This window comes from Akebia trifoliata, chromosome 6 (assembly GCF_017979445.1).
Source record: "Akebia trifoliata isolate Shusen 1 chromosome 6, ASM1797944v1, whole genome shotgun sequence".
Taxonomy (NCBI): Eukaryota; Viridiplantae; Streptophyta; class Magnoliopsida; order Ranunculales; family Lardizabalaceae; genus Akebia; species Akebia trifoliata.
The window spans coordinates 4017390-4038475 of NC_141380.1; the positions used below are offsets into that span (position 1 = coordinate 4017390).

The 21086-nt window shown below is 35.7% G+C and overlaps 3 protein-coding genes across 4 annotated transcripts; 2 read left to right on the forward strand and 1 right to left on the reverse strand.

Annotated features, from left to right (window-relative positions):
• Positions 1 to 909: 909 nt before the first annotated feature.
• Positions 910 to 2222, reverse strand: LOC147399720 (protein SENSITIVE TO PROTON RHIZOTOXICITY 2-like). Its single transcript, XM_086446612.1, has one exon. It carries the CDS (start codon positions 2147 to 2149, stop codon positions 956 to 958), a length of 1194 nt encoding a protein of 397 aa, XP_086302738.1. The 5' UTR covers positions 2150 to 2222; the 3' UTR covers positions 910 to 955.
• A 6342-nt stretch (positions 2223 to 8564) lies between these two features.
• Positions 8565 to 15675, forward strand: LOC147399721 (Galactose oxidase/kelch repeat superfamily protein). Of its 2 annotated transcripts, none has more exons than XM_086445188.1 (15): positions 8565 to 8723; positions 9624 to 9747; positions 10558 to 10635; positions 10714 to 10833; positions 11314 to 11380; positions 11544 to 11605; positions 11812 to 11951; positions 12074 to 12200; positions 12843 to 12957; positions 13075 to 13163; positions 13876 to 13959; positions 14603 to 14929; positions 15034 to 15093; positions 15190 to 15370; positions 15468 to 15675. In XM_086445188.1, the coding sequence occupies exons 2-14, from the start codon at positions 9643 to 9645 to the stop codon at positions 15358 to 15360; spliced, it is 1545 nt and encodes a 514-aa protein (XP_086301314.1). In that variant the 5' UTR covers positions 8565 to 8723; positions 9624 to 9642; the 3' UTR covers positions 15361 to 15370; positions 15468 to 15675. The 2 variants fall into 2 exon arrangements, with proteins under 2 accessions (XP_086301314.1, XP_086301315.1); XM_086445189.1 differs by having other exon boundaries at positions 8573 to 8722; positions 9637 to 9747.
• A 1991-nt stretch (positions 15676 to 17666) lies between these two features.
• On the forward strand, positions 17667 to 19970 carry LOC147399722 (expansin-A16-like). The gene is made up of 3 exons (XM_086445190.1): positions 17667 to 18096; positions 18924 to 19242; positions 19400 to 19970. The coding sequence occupies exons 1-3, from the start codon at positions 17790 to 17792 to the stop codon at positions 19704 to 19706; spliced, it is 933 nt and encodes a 310-aa protein (XP_086301316.1). The 5' UTR covers positions 17667 to 17789; the 3' UTR covers positions 19707 to 19970.
• Positions 19971 to 21086: the final 1116 nt, after the last annotated feature.

Genomic DNA, 21086 nt, shown 5'->3' on the forward strand with positions numbered 1-21086 from the left:
AAATGCCAACACAATCGATATACCAAGGGAACCAATACATAAAATGCATGCCCTATCAATTCCACCCACCCCCACCCACACACGCACCATACACACATGAAATATCATTGTCATCAATGTTAATTTTATGCGTAACATTCCATTTAATTGTGTTTAAAGTTATGTTTTTGTTAATTTTAGTGTTCATATTTTCTCTCACTACTTGATTCATGTTTGTTTTTGGTCTTTGCATTCAATTTGCGCATTCCTTCTTATTAGAGTTAACTATAATCGGTCTTTTGCACATGACTAGATGAATAAATAAAGAAAGTTACTTTTATAATCAACGAGGCTACTACATTTTTCACGAATGTGTTCAATTTTTTAATTTCGTCCTTTTTTTCCCCCCATTCATCTATCTCAACACCTTCATTTCTACTATATGCTCAATGTATGAACATGTTTGTTTCTTGATTGTCATGTTCACAGATTGAGGATAATAGACATGATATAATGATGCTGAGATAGATGGATGAAAGCAAAGAAAAGTAAGAACGATACATGTAACTAGAAAAATGAACACATTCATGAAATATAGGAGTGAATAAACTAAGGGAAAGTTGATCATTAAGATTGGTGATCATGTGCAAAAGGCAGATTAATTTCAGAAGGAACATGTGAAGTTGAATGTTTTAAGAGAATGAGAGAAAGATCAAATAGAACATAAATTGAGATAGTGGGAAAAGATACCAACGAATTTGAATTAACAAACACAATTGAAAAGATGAGACTGCATCTAGTGTACTAAGGAAACACCCAAACTATACATGGGTGATGGTTTTATCTCATTTTATTTCATACAACAACCACCAAAAAAAAACGAAAAATAGCAACACAAACATAAAAGAGTACTGAAAATTATAACACCATCTGATATAGAAGAAATGCGAAGTGCCTTTCTTGATCATCTAATCCATCATCTTCTCATTTTGCTTAATTGGATTTGTGCAACCTGTCCGTGGTGATCAACTTTTCGTTGCTTCATCAAGGAATTCCCCGCCGGGGAGTGCCCAATGAACAAAGTAACATGACCCATAAGTTTATCTTTCCTCGAGAATGTCGTCCCACATGAACACTGCCACTTGAGATCGCCACAGTGCTTCTCATGGGTCCGTAGATCTGATAGCACGGAAAACTGTTTCTGATTGCACCGATTGCAAACATACATCTTAGGGCAATGAGTTCTCTTGTAGTGATTCTTCACACATATCATAGATTTCAATGGTTGGAACTTGGCATGCTTCTTGTTCCACCTACACCCTTCTTGTGGACATGAATATTTTCTTGGTGGTCTCAAGTAGTTATCATTTCCTCCAACTGAATTACTATTATTATTCTTCATTGGGTTGCTTAGAGCTGCATTAGTCTTGTACTCATCTCCATGTGCTCTCATGTGCATCCTTAGATTCGCATCTCGCTTAAACCCTTTTCCACAAATTTGGCAATAATGAGTGTATTTGGCTAATAGATCAGCCGCTTCCAACTCAATAATGTCACAATTCATCGGCGGAAAACCACTCAATTCCCTCTCTTCGACATCCTTCTTGTTGTTGTTGTTTTTGTTGTTGCCGTCGATAATGGTAATATTATCAGTCTTACTATTATTTTTATTTTGATAATTGTTATTATAGTTATCGGTATACCAATCAAGAGATGACTCACCAGTAAAGAAGGCTCGCTCATCTTCATTTCCAGCTTGAATCGCACCATCGTTACTCGGTTGAGACACCCCACGATCATGACTATGGTTCGATTCATCATGGGTTTTGTTATTATTGAGTACCGTAGTAGTGCCAAGGACCATTTGTTGACAAGTGAACATCATAGAGGATGCAGTGACAATAATGTCTTGAATAAGAGTTCCCATGCTTGCTAAAGCAATTGCCACAGATTCAGTTTGGCCTTGATGAGGAGAGACGATGACGCTGACCAGGGATTGAACTTGATGAACCTTGTCTTTGAGAAGAGAGAGGCTGTATATGAAAGCACCAGAGTTCATCTCTACACTTGAACCCATTTCTAGAGATGAAGACATCACATCATCTTCCACACCATAAACTTGCAAACCTTGTGAGCCATTTTGGAAACATGAGGTTGCTTCTGGAATCATTTTCTCAACCTTCTTTTTCTCCTTCAAACTACCTTAATTTCCTATATTGGTGTTGGAATGGCATAAAGTTGCTTCTCTATGAAAAAAAAAAGGGGTTGTTTTTTGTGTGATTGTGTAGAGAAAACAAAGGCAGACAATCTTGTCTGCAGTGCCAAGGCGTGGGTAGTTTATTGAGAGAAAAGAGACATATAAGGAACGTTGAAGTCAACCTTTGCTTCAATACATCCCCACTTAAAACCTCCCTCAAACTTCACCAAGCCCACATGAGACAACCATTGCAAGCTTAAGAAGGTTTCAAAGACCAAGATTAAATTTAACTTTAATAAAATATGAAAACACTACCTCTTACAAACGTTTGAGGCACTCCGTCAACCGAACTATTAAGATTGAAGAATAGGCCTATGGATATTCTCAAAAAAATTATATCTATAAAAACATATACTGATCCCTATAAAACTTATACAAATTAGTGATGAATAATCAAACAATCAGAAAACCCAAGATTTACGCGGTTCAACTAAACTATGAGAGGTGATAGAGTTTCACCGTTGTTTGGTGATGATTACAACCCTAACTTATATAATTGTAGGTTTTCCTATCCAACACTACCCAATTCAATTTTTTTAGTTGAGTCGTGATAATATGACTCGCCAGGTGGCATACTCAAATGACTCCATGACGTGATAAGTTCGGATATCATAAATTTGTATGTCTCGAGATACACGATTGCACTTTCCTATAAAAAGTGTAATCTGAGCATAGTTAGTAAATTCGTGATTGATTTGCGAATTAGACGAATAATACTCTTCCCGATCAAAACTATTGTTGGTTTCAAAGATTCGGATTAATTTGCAGATCTTTCAATCCCAATGACTAGATCGCGAGTTGTACGTATATTCCGTAAGTATTTTAATAAAATATTTCGTATTTTCCTATTCTCAGTTCTCACTTCAAAATTCAAGAAAAGAAAAAAAAAATCCTAAGTTGAAAATCACCCTACCTGTCCACCGTGAAGTTTATTCGTTCGCCACCGTGAGACATGATTATTTTGGCATTAATTGGTATATCATGTTTTATACTTTTCATTTACATTGATTATTAGATGGATTAAAACTAAATCTTTAATTGCGAATATATATTTTATTGGATGAATGTGACTGCGGATTGTTTACTTAAAATATTTTTAATTTATAATCTGATTAAGTATTGATAATTTGATTAGTAGATTAAAATTGTTAGGTCATATCATATGATACATATATCCAAAAAATTTTAAAGTTTTAAAAATTGTTGGATCCGAATCATTCTCGAATTATTTTCGTATCGTATTTTTACCGTTAAACGTTTTTTTGTTGGATTTTTGAACGAATTGGTGCATTGCTATTCCGAATAGTACCCAATTTATTTCCATACCATTTTTACCCATCCACCGAATTGCTAACTATGCTCTAGACCATGTTGGATATTTGATGAACAATATCCATTAGGACCTTAATTCAACCCATCTATCTCCACCGTACAGTTTGGATATCTTCACATGTAATTTGAGTTTACAAAAGTCCATTTAAATATTATTATCCAAATCGAGTTACTTGTCTGCATTGTTTACCTACTATTTAAGCATTTCGTGTGCCACTCTTACAGGCATTCGTTGAATTTGTCAAATGAGTCACCCTCACATGGACCTCCATCCCAATAACAAACTATTCACCAGTCTTCGTTGGTTGTCATCGTTTCATACAGTTTGAAATTCTAACAACTACTTCTTCCAAGTGGGGATCCTGCACGCTTGGGAGTTGTGTAGGTCTCCACTCTCACACAAAATGGTACTCTTGAGGGCCAGTGATCCATCAGCTTTTACTCAATTATTTGGTATCTACCCACAAAATTCAGCTTGATTGATGATTTATAGCCATTGAATTTGTTTTGTTTTTTTTTTTTTTTAATATTTTGGTTCGATAAATTGGAACTGATCATGATCTCAAAGGTTTTTCTTTTTTGATGATGGGGGTGTTTGAACGTTCGACTAAGGGAACTGAAAGAGACAAGGCATATGGGTGCAGATGAAATTGAACCCAAGTCCTAAGGCTATGATATCATCATCCATAAACTTTACCAACTAAAAGAAGTGGCACATATAAAAAATGAAGGACCTCCTCAAAGGTCATCCATCTTAATACTACTCTTGCCCAAAGATCGAAACAATTTTCTTATTTTTCTTATTCGTTATGGGCCTAGGAGCAGATTTATGGATGGATTCCCAAGCTCAATATAGAGAATAAGAAAAAAAAATTTGTCATATCCAATTATTAGAAGACTCAAGATCCAATACGGTTTCTCGTCCCTATAAAATAGGAACAGTTTCTACGTGGCACATTTTCGTTGGGTTTAACACACCTCGAGTTCTTAACTAAGCAGTGCACGCAGCCCAATGTCTATATTCTCCAACAAAAATGTGCCAAGTAGGCACCGTTCCCATACATAGGAAAGGGATCTTATTAGAAATCTTAGGAGACTGTTTTGTATACGTTGATGGGATGTCGAGCAAATACCCATATGGACACAAAATGGAGATATGGAGTTAGGTAATTACCCAAGTCCCTGGTTAGTAGGTGTGGATCCTGTTCTCCACAACCCAAACACCAAAAAAATAACCTTGATTAGCGATTTGTAACCATTAGATTTTGAATAATAATTTTCTAACTAGAAAGTCTTCACTCGGTCGATACAACCATATATCTTTTTTCACGGGATACACAACTTCACATCTTTTATGGGGATGTGAAATTGTGTATCCCGAGACAAAATATCTATGGTTCCATATCCATATCACGTCAGCCGAGTGAAGACTTTCTAATTAGAAAATGGGCCAGCTTGGAATGATATTTGGAATGTAGGCCCACCAAATTAATGTTAATGGGTTCAAGACTTCAACGACTATCATGCAATGGTGAAAAGGTGACCTAGAGACTACGCCAGGAGTACGTAAGTCTCCATGAGAGACTTGTTGGAGTCCTTCGAGAAACTTTATAGGAACAAGTTAAGAATGTCAATGTTTGACATCAAATTGCATCCACTCTATATATACTGGAGCCCATGCAGAAGATGGGACCCATTTTGATGGGCCCTATCAAGATTTCCTCGGGATGTTCAAATATACTTAGTCTCATGGTTTTTGGACCATGTTTAACAAATACCATAAATTTTTAGAGATGGACAGAGAAATCACGTTGCACTCCAAAATAAGGGATTCGACTAGTTGCAGACCACTAATTCCCGGGTCGCATCCCAATCTTAAAAATACTCTCTTTTTTAATCTCTACCTAAACGTTTAGTTGCACTTCATGCGTTTGTATGTACTTCTACTAAGCCTCAGGTGCCGTCTTCATGATTGTGTTGGTGCATTTGATCTATTATTAAATATTTGATCATGGATCCCATAGTGTTTAGTTTATTACTTTATTTTTCATTAATAAAGTTATCAAGGTGTGTTTGATTACACGGCAAATACTCTGGCAAATGACTTGTCGTGAAAAACTGTTATTTTCTTGTGTTTGACAACAAAATTAATTTATAAATGCAGAGAAAATGATTTGTCTCGCACATAGAATTTGCTGCTTAAAGTGGAAACTCTTTTCTCGCTCTCCACCCCAAGAAAATAATTTGGCACGAGTTATTCAAAAAGCCTGTTCAAACTCTCAGATCAAGCAATCTTCGATTCAACAATCGTAAAGAAGGTTTTCAAACTCTCTTCCAAGTTCCAACTACTTGATCTACATACATATACTTAGACAAGAACATTAGAGAACCACATAGATAGACTTTAAGTAGGCGTTTGGATAGGACTTCTTGGCTACTTCTGACTCTTGCGGGGAGTTAGAAGTCGTTTGGATGCGTTTGTATGACCTACTCTTTCGAAGAGTTACTCCGCGCAAGAGCAAGAAATTACTCTTTATGAAGAAGTCAAGAAAACCTATTTCTCAAAAACTCTTCTTGCGGGGAGTCAAAATCTAACGGTTCGTTTTACCAAAATACCCTAACTTTATTAATTTTCTATGAAAATATTTCTAATTCATTTGCCCTTAAATCAAACAAAAGAAACATTTATTAATATTAAATAATTTTTTTTAATTTTGAGTATAATGTATTTAAACACATTATATTAATATTAATATTTAAAATATTATATTATATATATTAATATTTATTATATATTATATTAATATTATAGTTAAACACATTATATTAATATTTAATATTTAAAATATTATATTATATTATAATAATATTTATTATTTATATTATATTAATATTATAGTTAAAATGTAAAAAAAAAATATAGTTTGAAGGCATATTATGACACTAAAAGACAGTCTGTCAATTTTTTTTAATTTTGAGTATAATGGATTTAAACACATTATATTAATATTTAATATTTAAAATATTATATTATATATAATAATATTTATTATATTATATTTATTATATTTATAGTTAAAATGTAAAAAACAATATAGTTTGAAGGCAATATGACACTAAAAGACAGTCTGTCAATTTTTTTTTTAATATTATGTCATATTATGTCAAAAACAGTCAGTCAAAATTTTTTTAAAATTTTAAGTATAATGGATTTAAACATATTATATAATATTGAATATTTAAAATATTATATTATATTATATTAATATTTTATATTATATTATATTAATATTTATAGTTAAAATGTCAAAAACAGTATAGTTTGAAGGCATATTATGACACTAAAAGATAAAAAACAGTAACTGGTATTATATAAGGGTATTCTGGTCTTTTTTCTAGAAGTCATGAGAAGTCAGTATGGTCCCAAACAGACTTCCAGCACAAAAGTACTTCTGCCAGTACTTCATAGAGTTGATTGCCAAACGCCATTTCTGCACAGAATTACTTTTCCAGCTCCTCCATAGAGTACTTCAGCTTCTGTTCTTTGGAAGAGTAGTTCTGCTCCTGGTATCCAAACAGGCCCTAAGTGTCTCCCCCTCCCCCTCCTTCTTCTTCTTCTTCCTCAAACATTCTCACAAAGAGATGTGCAACCTTTCTTGATTACTTTTGAAGTGCAATTGGTAATGAAAAATTTGCAACCAAGTACTCCCAAAATTAAAAATAAAGATATCTGATGCTAGAATTTTCTACAATAACGAAGTGATTTGGGTGTGGGACCGTTTTTTTTTTTTTCGTATGCCCCTGGTGTCTAGAAAGTGAACGTCGAAGAGAAAATCAACGTCAAAAACTTATCTTGAATTTTAAGTGTATCATGAATTTTTTGCTTTCACACGAGGTATCAAAAGAATCGTGCTGGGGTGACACAAGATTTACTGTGATTCTCACAATTCTGACGTGGAGATGCGCACGTAACCATAGATATTTTTTACTCATATCATGAATAAACACATCTACGGTTATGTGCGCACCCCACGTTAGAATTTTGAGAATTACAATAAATCCTGTGCCTCCTAAGCATTAGTGATATAAAAAATATAGAGGTCCACTACATGAATGGTATTTCTCAATTCAACTTTATCTTTAGCTCCCCTTCAATACATTATCATGTGGATTTTAGATAATTTAAAAAAAAAAAAAATGCAACTTGATCTAATATATGCTTATTTTAGAATAAATTAATTTAGAAAAATGCTGGAATAACATACATGGAGACACAAAAGTGACAAAAATGATGTGGTGGCGCGCACATAACTGTTAATGCTTTTTACTCGTATCTCGTGAAAAAGCATCTACGGTAATATGCGCGACACCACATCATTTTGTCACTTTTGTGTCTCCATTTGTGTCACCCCAGCACGACTCATTAATTTATATTTTTTTATGATTTAAAAAAAATATATGCATTTCTAACCAACTATTGTTTAAAAAAAATGTTGAACTCATCAACTACTGTCCACCTTCATTGGATCTTTCTCTAATGATAGATTGTAAATGGATTGGGAATTCAGTTCTGATTCGGTAATATCGATTTGACCTTGTCTGGTCAATTTTTTTTAATCCAATTTCAATAGTAAACGGATCCGATATCAATTTTATCATCTTCAAATTAGATCGAATCCGATTTCATATGCAAAATATAAATAAACTTCACATATTTAATTCAAATATAATATAATTTATATACTTCTCACATTTTTACTAAAAAATGGATTTTATGGGTTTCAAATGGAATTCTTATCGGGTTGGATCCTTATCAGAACCAAAATCCTTGATCCACATCCAATGTTACTGGATATCCGTTCTAGGGTCCGAATTCTCATCCATCAACAACCTATCTCATTACTATAAAATTTCACCAATCGAGACCGTTAGATATGCGGACGACCTTTAGAGTAAATGAGAGTATGATACACGAGATACTAAGGTGGGGTCTACCGCGATGTAGGACGTTGCGCCACGTGTCAATTTATAGGGATCTGGATTCTTGACTCTTTGTGGGAGAACAAAGGATCTGCTTGTATTCTTCGCCATTATCAGTCGTACGCGACGGAAATCGGTGAAAGGAGATCGAACGAGCTCTTGTTCCCTTCAACAGGTACGAAAAGATCTGAACTTGTATCGGATTTAGATATACTGATTATTGAATTTCGTTTCGAATTTCTCCTTTTTTCTTTGGATCTCTGTGTTCTTAGTTTGATCTTATAGCAACGTTTGAGAGAATTTCGACTTTGTAGATTTGAATTTTCGTCTTTGTTTCAACACTAACGATTCCCGCGTTTGGTAATTTTGATGAAATATTTATGCAAATGTCGAAATGGGGTTTATCTGATATCTCAACTATAGGTTTAAAGCAATCTAATTTGGGTTTAATGTTGAAAAGGGGAAATGTGGATGAAAAATCATACAGTAACTCTGAAAATTCAAAGACAAGTTCGCAGAAATGATAGGAAGTAGGGACCTTGTATGTGACCCAGATCAGATTCTATGTACGTGTGAAGGATTCTTTTTTTATGAAATGAGAATCTATATAAATAAAGAGAAAAAAAATCATTTTTTTGGTTCAAAATTTGAATTCTCCATCGTGTTGATCTACCTCAATAACCGAGTAAAGGGTTTTCATCTGTTGAGTGAGTTTCTATCTCATCCATGGTTTTAAAACTCGTTTTGACATTTCATCTCGCCTGTGAACGAGACTGAGTCGTCTCAGACGAGTTTTCCAATACGCTTGAGATGTCTCTTTCAACACTGAGAAAAATGAATGTGGGGTTTTAAATCTTGTCCGGTACATTGACTTGTCCATCCGTCTCATCCATGTCTGATACCGAGACGACTTGGGCAATACATCTCGGTCTTGGACGAGTTTTAAAACCATGATCACATCGATAAGAATTTAGTCTTAGGTCTTCTTTGTCCGAATTTGATGGGTTATTTTCTTGCATTTTGTTATTCTCTCATTTTGGGTTATTGTTGAACCTTCTGAACTAATTGATTTCAGTGGCCGTGCAACTGCTGGTATGGGAATTGAAGAGATAAACACCGTTTATTGGCCATCAGAATTGCCATATGATCAGTGGGTAACACTCCCTGTCGATGGTTCACGCCCTTCAGCTCGTTATAAGGTCTTATTTTCATTCTAGAACTTAGTATCAACCAATACACCTCTGGGCTAGCTTACAATTTCAATTAAAGGAAGAAAGAAAGTCTTTTTTTTCTTTGAACTGAGGTATCCAGGTCTCTTAGAGCACCCGACTAATCCTCAGGGCGAGTGCAGTCCCCTCCCCCCATCCCCTCCACACACATAGTCCATGTCTATGTTACCTGATTCGTAGGTTCACTCAGTTCAAATTCGGGTTCGCTGTTCGCCACTCGAGAATGAACCCAGTTCGCAGGGGTAGATGGAGGTGAGGGCATTTGAAGGTTGAATTAATGAATAGGTTAAAAAAGAGAGAAGATGACAGATTTTGGGAAGAAAAAATTAAGTGTATTTGGTTATTTTTCTTTAGTCTATTAATAAAGACCAAGGTCACTATTAGTTTGAAGTTTTAGGGGGATATCTCAAATATTATAGACGTGGAGAGTGTTGTAATAAGTTAAAGTAGAAAGGAATACGCTTGGTTTGCTACATTTGACGAACCCGTAATCGTTCAGTATCTAACTAACGAACTAGGTAATCCCCTGCTCCAGGTAATTTCTGGGATAAATTCCTGAGTGTGGCCCCTAAGGGGAAATTCGAACTCAAGACCTCCGCTTCCTGAGATGCGGTCTTGGGCATCTCACCAACCCTTAGATGATTGAAAGAAAGAAAGTTATCGGGCTTTGCCTTAGATTCGGTTCCTTGAACCTGCTTTACCATTCTGCAGTCATCACGTTGAACTGTTGAATTTTTTAGCTTTTCATGGTCCAGTTAATGACTATCTTTATTATTGTAGCATGCAGCAGCAGTGGATGATGAAAAACTCTATATTATTGGAGGCAGTCGTAATGGTCGATACCTATCAGATATTCAGGTACAAGACATACTCACCCATTTCTGCATATTAAATATATGTTCTTGCTCATCTAATATTATTGAGTTATTTTTGCAGGTTTATGATATTTCAGCTTTTGCTTGGTCTAAACTAAAAGTACATTTAGATCCAAATAATGATGAAGTGGAAGACAATAGCTCACAAGAAATCTTTCCTGCTATCTCAGGTCACAGTGTGGTAATGGTTTCTACTTTGTTGATGCATGATCTTCTTTTTTCATTCATACATTCTGTCCTCTGATTTCCCTTAGTCAAGTCCTGTTGTGTGTACATTTTCCTCCACTCTCGGGTTTGTCATACCCCAGTTAAGCCCCATGACCCTCTTATATTCATGTTCTTCCCCTCTCCAACCAATCGGTCTTTTGGAGTAGTTGGTTGGTTAAGATGGTATCAGAATGCTGGGTTCGTATAGGTCACAGGTTTGATTCTTTCCTTATAGGTGAGGGGGAGTGTTGAGTGTATATTTTCCTCCACTTTCTCGTGTGTCATACCCCAGTTGGGCTCTGTGACCCTCTTATATTCATAGTTCTACCGCTTTCCAACAGATTGGTTGTTTGGAGTAATTGGTTGGTTAACAAGTCCTATGATTTCCCTTATCATTATATAAACTTCCATGTTCTCTACTTACTGTCTTGTTGATCTATATTGTTTTTGACAGGTTAAATGGGGAAACAAACTTTATCTTCTTGGTGGTCATTCAAAGGAGTTTTCTGGTTTTGTGACAGGTATGATTGTTTAAGGGCCTCTTGTAGGGCTGTCAAAGGATAGGAACAGGCATGAATTCAATCCAGATCCGATCCATTGACTGCCCTAGCCTCTTATGATTCCATGACCAAAATTCTATTATCTTGTTGTGAAACTTACTCCATGTTTTTGGACATCTTATAGTTCGGTCAATTGATCTAGAAACGCACCTCTGCTCCATTGTGAAGACATATGGAGAAATTCCGGTAATTTGATTAAGAACAATTTTTTAAAATAGTACAACTTATCCAATTCACATTAGTCTTTTCCTCTTCATGTTTATGTATAGTTGGGCAAATTATTTACCAGCTACGTCCAATACTCTTTTCCTCTCATATGTGAATGGAGTTAAATTTGAAATTCCTTGATTAGTGGAAAGGGCACAATGTTATGGATGCCTGGTCTGTTTCAGATAGCTCGTGGAGGGCAGTCTGTGACACTGGTTGGCTCTAGAATCATAATGTTTGGTGGAGAAGACACTAAAAGGCGGCTACTGAATGATATCCATGTTCTTAATCTGGAAACTATGACATGGGATATGGTGAAAACCACGTACGTATCTACTTTTTATTTTATTTTTTATTTTTTGAAGGTATGCATCTACTTTTTTCTCTTTTAATGTTTAACACGTGTTCATTCAAAAGAGTTATTGATCCCTTTTTGTGCTTCCGCAGGAAGACACCTCCAGCACCAAGATTTGATCACACGGCTGCAGTGCATGCAGAACGCTACCTTCTAATTTTTGGCGGTTGTTCTCATTCAACCTGTTTCAATGATCTCCAAATACTGGATTTGCAGACTGTAAGTGATCCACTTTGTCTTGGCAAGTAAAACCGATACTTCTTTTTTTTCCTTTTTGATTAGTGTCAAAATAAACCAGTACTTGATACTATTAAATTTCTCTAATTAGCAAATGATTAAGGCTGTTATTATATTACTAGAGTTTGCCTGTACCTACAGCACAGGCATCCTCTTTGGGATTAAAGGGGTAAAAGAGAATAAATAATAAAGTTGGAGGGGTATTATTAAAAAATATTTGGGGTTAAGGGGGTAAAAGAGGAAAAATAATGAAGTTGGAGAAGTATTATTAAAAGGTGGGAGAAGAGGAGCGACAATTAAGTTGGAGGGGTAATATTAGAAAATGGTAGAAAATAGAAAGAGAATAAAGTTAGGGGTATTTTTGGAAAGAGGAAGAAGAGAAAAGGTAAAACCTGTCATCGAGATACATTGTTTATGGGGTATAAATCTTGAGACAGAGAGTGGGACCCACCTTTGTGTTTTATTATATGGATGTCTTGGCATATGTTTTTATAATCACATTGGAACACTTAAAATCAGATGAAGGCACTAGGTTTCAAAGCTCAAGCTCATGTTGTTGGTTCAAGTTTTGAAACTGTTTATACTCCAATGTTCAGCATGATGAATTATTCTTACAAATCACAGATGGAATGGTCCCAACCAGAAATTCAAGGTGATGTGGTGACTCCGAGGGCAGGTCATGCTGGTATCACTATAGATGAGAAGTGGTATATAGTTGGTGGTGGAGATAATAAAAGTGGTACGCAGAAATCTTGCTCGTTTAAAGCAATTTCTTTTAGCCCAGTTATCATGTAAGAGTATCTATTTATTCTGTTTGCATTTGTGCTTTAATGAGTTTATAACTCTCCCATTACAGGTGCATCGGAAACTCTTGTGTTTAACATGTCTAATCTTGTTTGGTCGGTCTTGACTAGCGTAAAGGAATATGATCCACTTGCCAGCGAGGTGGTTTTTCTTTGCTTCATTTCATAGTTTTCCTCTGAAGGAGTTTCCCAACTCTTAGTATTGACTGTTAGCTTCTATGTAGCAAGTAAGAGAATGGATTTATTTAATGCTTTTCTATTGTTACTTTTTGGACATGTCGGCAAGTCCAATTATTATATTTAATAAATGATTTACCAACCGAACATTTTACATGGTTATTTGAGTGATTTTCCCCATTTTTCTACAACTACAGTGTTTCTTGTGATCTGCATACACCTAGAATATTTTGGATTCTCTCCTTCAAAATCTATGAAATTTCTGTGCTAACTTTCTAAGACTTCAGGAAGATGGATGATTTGACATCAGCATCTTGGACTGTTTTCCTTCTCAAATATTTAAACCTCCTATAGAATACTTCCTGCCACATATTGATATGTCATTCATACTTCTACTTCAATCACGCCCTTTCCTTTCATGGGGTTAACTTCCAGACTATTGAATTAGTTTTTTAAGACCTCAACATTACTGGTACTTGAGCTGCCCATGTTGCCTTTGATGTCTTTATGACATAATACACTATTGAAACTTATTTTGGTGGAATTTTAGAAGTGTGAAACGTCATTCTGGATATAATTAATTTTATTCTCTACATCAACTGCTAAGTTCATACTTTTGAATACACATGCACATATGCTACAAAACATAATTTCTAAAAAAAGTTGATGTTTCGTAGGGACTCAGTCTTTGCTCAGCAGTAGTAAATGGAGAGAAGCTTCTGGTTGCGTTTGGTGGATACTACGGGAAATATAACAATGAGGTGTGTGACATTATGCTAGTTGGTTTGTTATTTAAGGTTGTAGAAATTCTTCATATATGTGCTTAATAAATATGTTAGAAATGTTTCATGATTGCAAATGTAGTGGAAGGGTCCTAGTAGCACGTTTAGAAACAAATATGTTGGCAGATTTCCAAATGATCCCATGAAGATTTAATGTTTGCCCACTTCATCCCCCAAATCATTGCTCCAATGACTCCATGGTTGATTGATTTTCTGATTGATTACTCCTTATTTCTGATAAGATTATGTTTGAAAAATGGAATTAAACAACATAGAAGTTGTGCTTTTTATTAACAAGGAAGCTTTCCTATTCTGTCTAGAGCCATATTCTCTGATCTGTGTGTGCACCTTCTTGGGCAGTTGGGCTTAGATCCATAACTCAGCTGACCAATTGCGATGACAACTTTAAGGTCATGAGTTCAAGTCGAGCTTACCTATCAAAAAATAAAATAAAATTGTGTGCACCTTCAAATCACTTTTGATAACTTCGATCAATTTTAAGTAGAGCCCTCCGCTTCCAAGAGCCTTTTACTTACTTCATTATGCTTTGAAATACATTGTGAGAAATAAGAAAAATAAGCAAATCAAGATACATTGAGGATATTTATTCATCATTGATTAGGTATTTGCGTTGAGACCCAAAGCAAGAGAGTCGTTACGGCCTAAGATTTTTCAGTCACCTGCAGCAGCCGCAGCAGCAGCATCTGTTACTGCTGCATATGCCTTGACTACCAAAGCCGAAAAGAAGTTGGATGTCACAAATACCGAGGATGCAAATTTCAACGGCGTGCAAACCGAAAACTCTCCAAAAGACTTCACAGTTGACATACATGCAATCACATCGGAAAAAAAGATGCTGGAGTCATCACTTACAGAAGTTAGAGCAGAAAACTCAAGGCTCAAGGGAAATCTCGATGAGATGAAGAATACCCATGCTGAGTTGTCTAAGGTTCACTTCTATAACAAAAAAAAAAATTAAGGGTGATTTGCTGATTATGGAAATAACTAATATTTGAGTCTCATTGTCTTCTTTAATTTTTTGTTTGTTTGAAGGAACTCCTCTCGGTCAAAGGCCAACTTGCAGCTGAGACAGCGAGTTGCTTCAAACTAGAGGTTTCTTTTTTGTTATTTTTCTCGTTTCTATTTGTTTGGAATCATTTTCTTTTTATTCTGATTCAGGGAGTTTTTTTATACACGGGTGCTTTTTAGGCACAAAGTGAGGAGCTACGGAAGATCCTGGAGTCATTTCAGTCTTTAGACGATGAAGTACGAGTACTTCGAAACCAGAAATTGGAACAAAATACAGAGTTTGGCGTTCCCCAGAGGCAACGTTCAGGGGGTGTTTGGCAGTGGGTTTCTGGGGGCACGCCAAACCCATAAAAATACTGAGGTTAGGAAGTTGAAATGTAAATGAGTTATTGTACAATATGCTTGATGAAAACATATTTCGCCTGTGAGTAACCATATATATTAATGTTGCATTGCAGTATGATGGACATGGTTTTGGTTCAGGTAGGCTTCAATGGTGATTTTGGATTTTGTTTCAAAAGTGGAACCCATTGTAACATTTCCCCTCAAGTTGCCCATTGTTATGTTGGGTTTTATTATTATTATTATTTATTTTTAAGTCTCGTTACATTTTTGTCCGCTTGATAGAAGGGTTTTTTACCCCTAATAAATTCATTGTTTTGTATAGTTGATATTCTGTGTTTCAGTTATCTTACAATGAGTTATAGGCATAGCTTTGCTACTTCTTTGATTTCCAATTTTGGCTTCAATCTAATCTGATGTTGTTCTATAGATTATTTGGCTTGTTATGAGAGTTAGGGCTGGATAATAGTTGATTGTCGAAACTCAAGTTATGGAGAATTAGATCTGATGGGGGGTTGTAAAACTCATTTTGCCAAAATGAGGGTTGGTCCAATGTGCTTTTACCACGTTGGAAATTGCCGACATGTTGAAGCTGGATTGACCTCATCATGATTGGATCTCATATCGCACATCTTGACGTGAAAGTGGATAAGAACAATAGATGCTTTTTCCGTCACTACAGCATTATTCAATACCTAATGACCGATAACCCCAAAATTGGTATGTGATTTTAAATTAGGGAAAATTACTTAAAAGACCTTGGTGGAAGGGTTTCTTTCTGACTAATCCCAAAGTTTTTAGCGGTATCTAAATAGTTCATTTAGTAAACTTTTTCTTTCTTAATGGTCTTGGACTTCATCTCAGGTTATAATGTCTTTGAAATAACTAAACTAGCATTTTTCTCATTTTCTTCACGTTGTTAGGTTTTTCAATAGTATTTGTGATCATTTTCGATGATCTTGGATCATGAATGGCTAGTGGAGAATTATGTTATCTTAATTTTAAAAATTTAGACATTATTTTTCCCAATGTTTTATTAGAAAAAATGAATAACAAAGTTAAGATTCTAAATTTTTTGATGATTGCATCGTAACTTTTGATTTGCAACTTTGATGTATGTATTTTGGGTATTTCGAGGAGATTTACCAAATATCGAAAAAGATAAAAGAAAAACGAAAAAATCTTGTTCACATTACAATGTTAAGTTCACCATTAGTGTCAAGTTCTTTACATTTTATTTTCTAGTTCAACATTTAATTACTCACCTCTTAGTATTGAGTTCACCATTTTTTATTGTCTAATTCAACATTTAATTCTTAGTGTCAAACTCAAAAAAAATAAAAAATTGTTAGACTCGACAGTAATTAAATGTTGAACTACACAATAAAAAATAGTGAATTTGACACTAAGTGATGAGTTCTAGAGGTGGAGCTAGTAAGGAATTGGAAGGGGTAATTGCCCCTACAAAACTTTGAGATACCCTTATATTTTTAATTAATTACATATCTCATTTGTCCCCACTCCCTCACCTCTCTCCACATTTCCCCCACACTCTCACCTGCCTCCAATTTTGGACCCCTCCCCCCTCCCCCCTTCAATTTTTTGTTGTTGATGACATTGTCTCTTGACTGGGCCCTCTCATATACTAATTGAAAATGACCTAAATATCATTTTCTTCAATTTCTAATTAAAAACCTTTGAATTTCTCCCCAAAAACATTCATCTTCAAGTTCTTCAACTATACAACTAACCATAGTTTGCCCCCACTACAAGAAAATCCTGGCTCCACCCATGGTAAGTTCGACAATAAAAATATTAAAATATGCAATAAAAAGTGGTGAAATCAACACTTTAAATGTGATCGAGATTTTTTCTTTATTTCATTTTTTTTTAAATTCAATACTGATTAAATCTCCTCGAAATACTTAAAATGCATAAACCATAGCTACAAGTAAAAAATTACAACATAATCATAAAAAAAAATTAGATTTTTAACAGCCCAATATTAGTATTATTCTTTCAGATTTGATCCAATACAGATCCAATTTGATTGGTACTGGATCGATTAGATTTTTAATTTTGAGATCCAATAAGCCCAAATCTGATGTTTATTAGATTGGTCCAAGATCAACCTGATCCATTAACGGCCCTATTAAAGAGAGAATTCTAAATTGAGTTGGGTTTGTTGCCTCTCTTGGCGTCTGCTTCGGGTAAGTAAGAGGCAAGCAGCAAATGCCGTTACACCTCAACAAGCCTAATTCACTGACGTCCCCTCTTTCAAACCTATAAAGACAAGGCAGGCAAAAGCCGTAAAACAAACTCTACCTAACTTCTAATATATAACAACACACCCACCACAAGAATCTACATTGTGAACATAGACAAATAACACAGCCCACAAAGGTCACAAAACCCAAACACCACACTCTTTAACCACCATGCGTCCTGGCCTAATGACGTCGTGGCTGCACGTCCTGTTGTCGTTATTGCTTCTACTTGTTCTTGTTCTTCCTGATGTTCAAGCCTCCTTCCATCACATACGGAGACGTTGGCCTGGTCATCAACACCATCATCGTGTGCATCCATATGGGAATAGACACCATGGCATAGTCCATGGGCATCGGTTCCATCCTAAAATACAGCCTCGTTATTATCCTAAAACACATCGACCCAAGTTTAAACCAGGGCCATGGAATAATGCTCATGCAACATTTTATGGAGGGAGTGATGGATCGGGAACAATGGGTATGGATGTTAAAAGAAAAATTATAGCCTCAAACAATAATCGAGGCAGAGCATCAAACATACGGCTAATTAAGATGGGAAAATATTTTTGAGGATCCCGTGAAAAAAAATCTCTAGGAAACTTGTATTGATCCTAGAACATATAAGTTATTTCTCCCATCTAAACCCTACATTTGATGCTCTGCCTCGAACATTGTCCGAGGCTAGAAATGTCCATGTAAAATGATGAATAATGACTTTTTGATTCCCTGCTGGCCTGCCTCTGGCACATGCTCCACCCTGACGTGGCATGTGCTAGAACCATATATTATTTTCCTTGAGATACACAACTGCACATATTTATGGGGTGTACAATTGTGTTCAAGGGAAAAAAATCTACAGTTCTAGCACATGCCACGTCAGGGAATGTAGGAGGGCGTATGTCAGAGGCAGTGTCAGAAAATCACGACTTTAAAATGATTCAAGTAAGGTAGCCCTTGCCGCCGCTTTTAATGGCTAGTTTCATGGTTTTGGACCTTAGAAACCATTTTTGGAATCGAATTATCATTTTATATGACTCAGACTTTGGACTCCCACAAAAGTTAGAATTCAAAATTGGCAAGTTGCCTAGACCAACTTATGAAATCTAACTTCTATTTGTATTAGGGCAGGATGTAAATTATATTTTTTCAAATGAAGCTGTTCTTGATAACCAAAATGTTCAATATTTTTACTATAATAACCAAATGCCCCAACAGCTTTTGGAAGCGCTTCTAGGTCCCAAAAACCAATAAATTAGTACTTTGTATGTCATTTGTTATCAAATCATTGAGAAATTTTGATTGCAGGGGGAGCTTGTGGTTATGGGGATTTGCACAGCCAAGGATACGGTTACCAGACCGCAGCATTGAGCACAGCTTTATTCAACGATGGGCTGACATGTGGAGCATGTTTCGAGATCAAGTGTGTCAATGATCCAGAATGGTGTAACCCAGGCCAGCCATCTATTTTTGTCACGGGCACCAACCTCTGTCCACCTAACTACTACCTTTCAAGCGACAATGGTGGATGGTGCAACTCACCTCTCGCACACTTTGATCTTTCCCAACCAGCATTCCTTCAGATAGCTAAGTACAAGGCTGGCATTATTCCCGTACAATATCGCAGGTCATATATTGTTCCTTCCTTCTATATTTTCTCTTTAAAACGAAAATGTTCAAATCTAATCTGGTAGTCCTATTTTTCTTTTAGAATCTTCAACTTGCACGTTAATTAAACACTAAAAATAATAAAACAGAAGCCTAATTAAGGAATCTTGTTGTAGGGTTCCTTGCAAGAAAGAAGGGGGAATTCGATTCACGATAACAGGAAATCCATATTTCAACCTGGTCATGGCGTGGAACGTTGGAGGTGCCGGAGACGTCCAGAGTGTGAAGGTGAAGGGTAACAAGCTGGGATGGACTACGATGAAACGTAATTGGGGTCAAAATTGGCAAACCGATGCCATGTTAGTAGGCCAATCAGTGACCTTTCGAGTTGTCACAAGCGACGGGAGGACCTCCACATCATGGCACGTCGCTCCACAGAATTGGCAGTTCGGTCAGACCTTCGAAGGCAAGAACTTCAAGTAGTAAATTGGAGTACCACCAGCTCAACAAGCATCACTCATCTTCTTCAAAACTTTTTTATTTTTTTAATTTCATGTGTTGCTTGCTCAGATCTTATTGTACAAAATGTATGCAAGACTTTGTACTATATTAGAGTATTATTAGCAGGAGTCAGGTAAAACTAGGTTGAAAGAGTTGTTTGGGTGTAAGTAAATGGGACAATTTGCTGTTTGTTGATTGCTGGATGGATTACAAAGGTTAACAAGTAAACTATATTTTTGGAGATCATATTACCACACCAACCTTTTTTTACAACACCCCAAAGTCCCAAACAATAAAATTAATATAATGCCTAGAAAATGGATAACCTTACAATTTTTATGACCCTCCCCCTTTCCATTACTTATTCTTCTCCAAAGTCTTTTTTTTTTTTTTTTTTCTATTCAAGATTTAGAAGGATATATAATTAAATTCGATAATTGAAGGTCAATTGCCATGGACGCTGCTCCTCTTCACTCCGTTTTTCCCTTTTATATTTCATAACCCCTTTATTTGGTGTACTATGTATTATATACATAGCTAGGGCTGTCAATAGATTGGATTAGACCCAAAATCCGATTCGTTCCGATAATTTCGAGTCTGAATCAATGTTTTAGATTCTGATAAGGATCCAATCCGATAAGGTTTCGATCCAATATCTTATTTGATCGAAACTGAATCAATCATGTCCGGTCCAATAATATGCTAGAGAGTGTATACATTATATTATATATTTGTTGTGATGTATAAAGTTTACTTAGATTTTATATATATATATATGAGAAGACACAGAGTATTGTATGAAATCCTCTATATTATTTTGAGGTTATTCTATATTAATTTATAGTACAGCAGTGGGAATAATTTGAGAGAGATTTTCTCTCAATTACAGAATATATTTCTATTCAAAGGCTAACTATAGATGGTAATAATTTAACCATAGATGGTTGATATATTCTAAGGATATTCTGATTCCAAGAGAATCAATCAACTGTCATCTTAACATCCCCCCTCAAGTTGATGGGCGAACAAGAGCGAACCATAAACTTGTCACGTAACATTTTAAACCGAACCGTACTCAATCCTTTTGTAAATATGTCAGCAATTTGAGCCAAACTAGGGACAAAGACAGTGCGAAGAGCACCACGTAGCACACGTTCCCGAAGAAAATGGTAGTCCACCTCTATATGTTTAGTGCGAGCATGTAGGACAGGATTTGAAGCCAAGTAGGTGACACTAACATTATCACAATGTAAAAGCGGTGGACGTGAGAGTGAAATATCCAAATCACGAAGAAGAAATAATAACCATTGAATATCTGCGGCGGTATGGGCCAAAGCCCTATATTCGGCCTCGGCACTCGAC